Source organism: Gossypium raimondii, chromosome 1 (assembly GCF_025698545.1).
Source record: "Gossypium raimondii isolate GPD5lz chromosome 1, ASM2569854v1, whole genome shotgun sequence".
NCBI classification, from domain to species: domain Eukaryota; kingdom Viridiplantae; phylum Streptophyta; class Magnoliopsida; order Malvales; family Malvaceae; genus Gossypium; species Gossypium raimondii.
The window spans coordinates 29,780,648-29,782,695 of record NC_068565.1 but is presented as its reverse complement, the minus strand read 5'-3'; the positions used below and the strand labels follow the sequence as shown (position 1 = coordinate 29,782,695).

The 2,048-nt window shown below is 37.4% G+C and overlaps 1 protein-coding gene across 1 annotated transcript; it reads left to right on the top strand.

Annotated features, from left to right (window-relative positions):
• Positions 1 to 613: 613 nt before the first annotated feature.
• Positions 614 to 1,715, top strand: LOC105787274 (peroxidase 31). The gene has a single exon (XM_012613671.2). It carries the CDS (start codon positions 709 to 711, stop codon positions 1,702 to 1,704), a length of 996 nt encoding a protein of 331 aa, XP_012469125.1. The 5' UTR covers positions 614 to 708; the 3' UTR covers positions 1,705 to 1,715.
• The last annotated feature ends 333 nt before the right edge of the window (positions 1,716 to 2,048 follow it).

Genomic DNA, 2,048 nt, shown 5'->3' with positions numbered 1-2,048 from the left:
TTGTCCTGCTTGGTTCTCTAAAGCTCATAAAGATGACGCTTGGCTCTGGATCATAGCATCGTTCTTGGCCATATACTCTTTCATTAGAGATTGAAATATAATAATTTAACATAAATTAAAATAGAAAAATTATTGATTGATGTATAAGAAGGTTTTTTTATTTTTTATGTGTGATTTAAAGTGCATGTTTGGGGTTTATGATTACCCTTCTTGATAATTTTGTCGTTAAAATTTAAATTTACATTTTCTTATTGAATATACAATTTATCTTACCATTACACAAACACTTATGGATGTATTTTGACAATTATATTTTCATTCTTTCTTTTTCTTATTATTATTAAACCCTGGCTCCTAACACCCTTATTCACTATGCTCATTGACATGACCATCAATTGATTGTGTCAAAGGATTGGCGTTGGGGAGAAAAATTCGGTTTGCTAAGTTTCCTTGAGACCGCTCGTTGGCCTTACATCAGCCCAACAACGATTGAAAAATTTGTATACACTAATTTTTCTCTCATTACCGCAAAACCTGAAACATTTGACACCAATTTCTCCATAAAATTCTCTCTTCCTCAATTACTTTCCTCTTCATCTGCCTTTCCCCAACGCCTACATTATCTCTAGAAACTAATTAACATCTGAATTCCCTTAGACATTTTGCCCAGGCCGCAAACAAGCATTATTTTCAAGCTCTCGAAACAACATGACCTTCCCTAATCTTGTCCTCCTTTTCAAACTATTTTCGTTCCTCTTACTCTTTCGCTCAACACAATCAAAGCTATCCGCCGATTACTACAACAAAACATGCCCTAAGTTTCAGAACATAATGCAAACAATCCTAGCAGAAAAGCAACTCAGTGCCCCAACAACCGCCGCAGCCACCCTCCGTGTCTTCTTTCATGACTGTTTTGTTAATGGCTGCGATTCCTCCATGCTTATTGCCTCCAACGCCTTCAACAAATCGGAGCGCGACGCTAACGTTAATCTGTCAGTTGCTGGAGATGCCTTCGACCTTATTACTCGTGTCAAGACTGCTCTTGAGCTTGAATGCCCTGGCGTTGTTTCCTGCTCAGACATTCTCGCCGTTTCAGCTAGAGACCTTGTTGTAATGGTAGGAGGTCCGTTCTATGAAGTAGTTTTGGGGAGAAAAGACAGCAGGGAATCTAATCCCTCGATAGTTGATAAAAACCTTCCGAAAGCTTTAACACCCATGAATGAGTTGCTTTCTCTCTTCTCTTCCAAAGGGTTCTCTGCAGAAGAAATGGTTGCTCTTGTGGGTGCACATACCATTGGTTTCTCTCACTGTAAAGAGTTCGCCAATCGTATATTCAACTTCAGCAAGACTTCTGAGTTTGACCCAGCCTATAATCCTGTTTTCGCACAGGGGTTAAGGAAACTTTGCGCTAATTATACCAAATCTCCAGCAATGTCAGCTTTCAACGATGTGTATACCCCAGGGAAGTTTGATAACATGTATTACAAGAATTTACAAAAAGGATTAGGGTTGTTGTCATCTGACCAGGCGATGGTGACTGACAATAGGACTAAGCCATTTGTGGACCGGTTTGCTGCAAACGAGACTGCGTTTTTTGATATGTTCGCTCGTTCGATGGAGAAGTTAAGCGTTTATAAAGTCAAGGAAAATAATGATGGGGATGTAAGACGAAGATGCGATCAGTTTAATACACTTCAGGTTTGATGAGAGATATAAGTTGCGCACATAGATAATGAAACAAGATTTTCTTTTTTCTTTGTTCATACAACATGATTTATGTAGTCCAAAAATATTGCATTTTAATCTTTTAAGAAAGTATTTTTCAAAAAATAAAAATAAAAAATCTTGTAATAAAGTGTGAGCATTGTTATGCTTATATTCTTAGGTATTTTTTTGTCAACATTCTCAACATGTTTTCTAGTTTCAAAGTCGGTCATCTCCCTATCTAAAGTAAACAACTGAAAATTCACATTTCGAAGATCTCAGTAATTATAAGGAAACCAAATTCCTCAACGATCACCCCCAGTGCAAGCTTTTTTCTCTGCAAA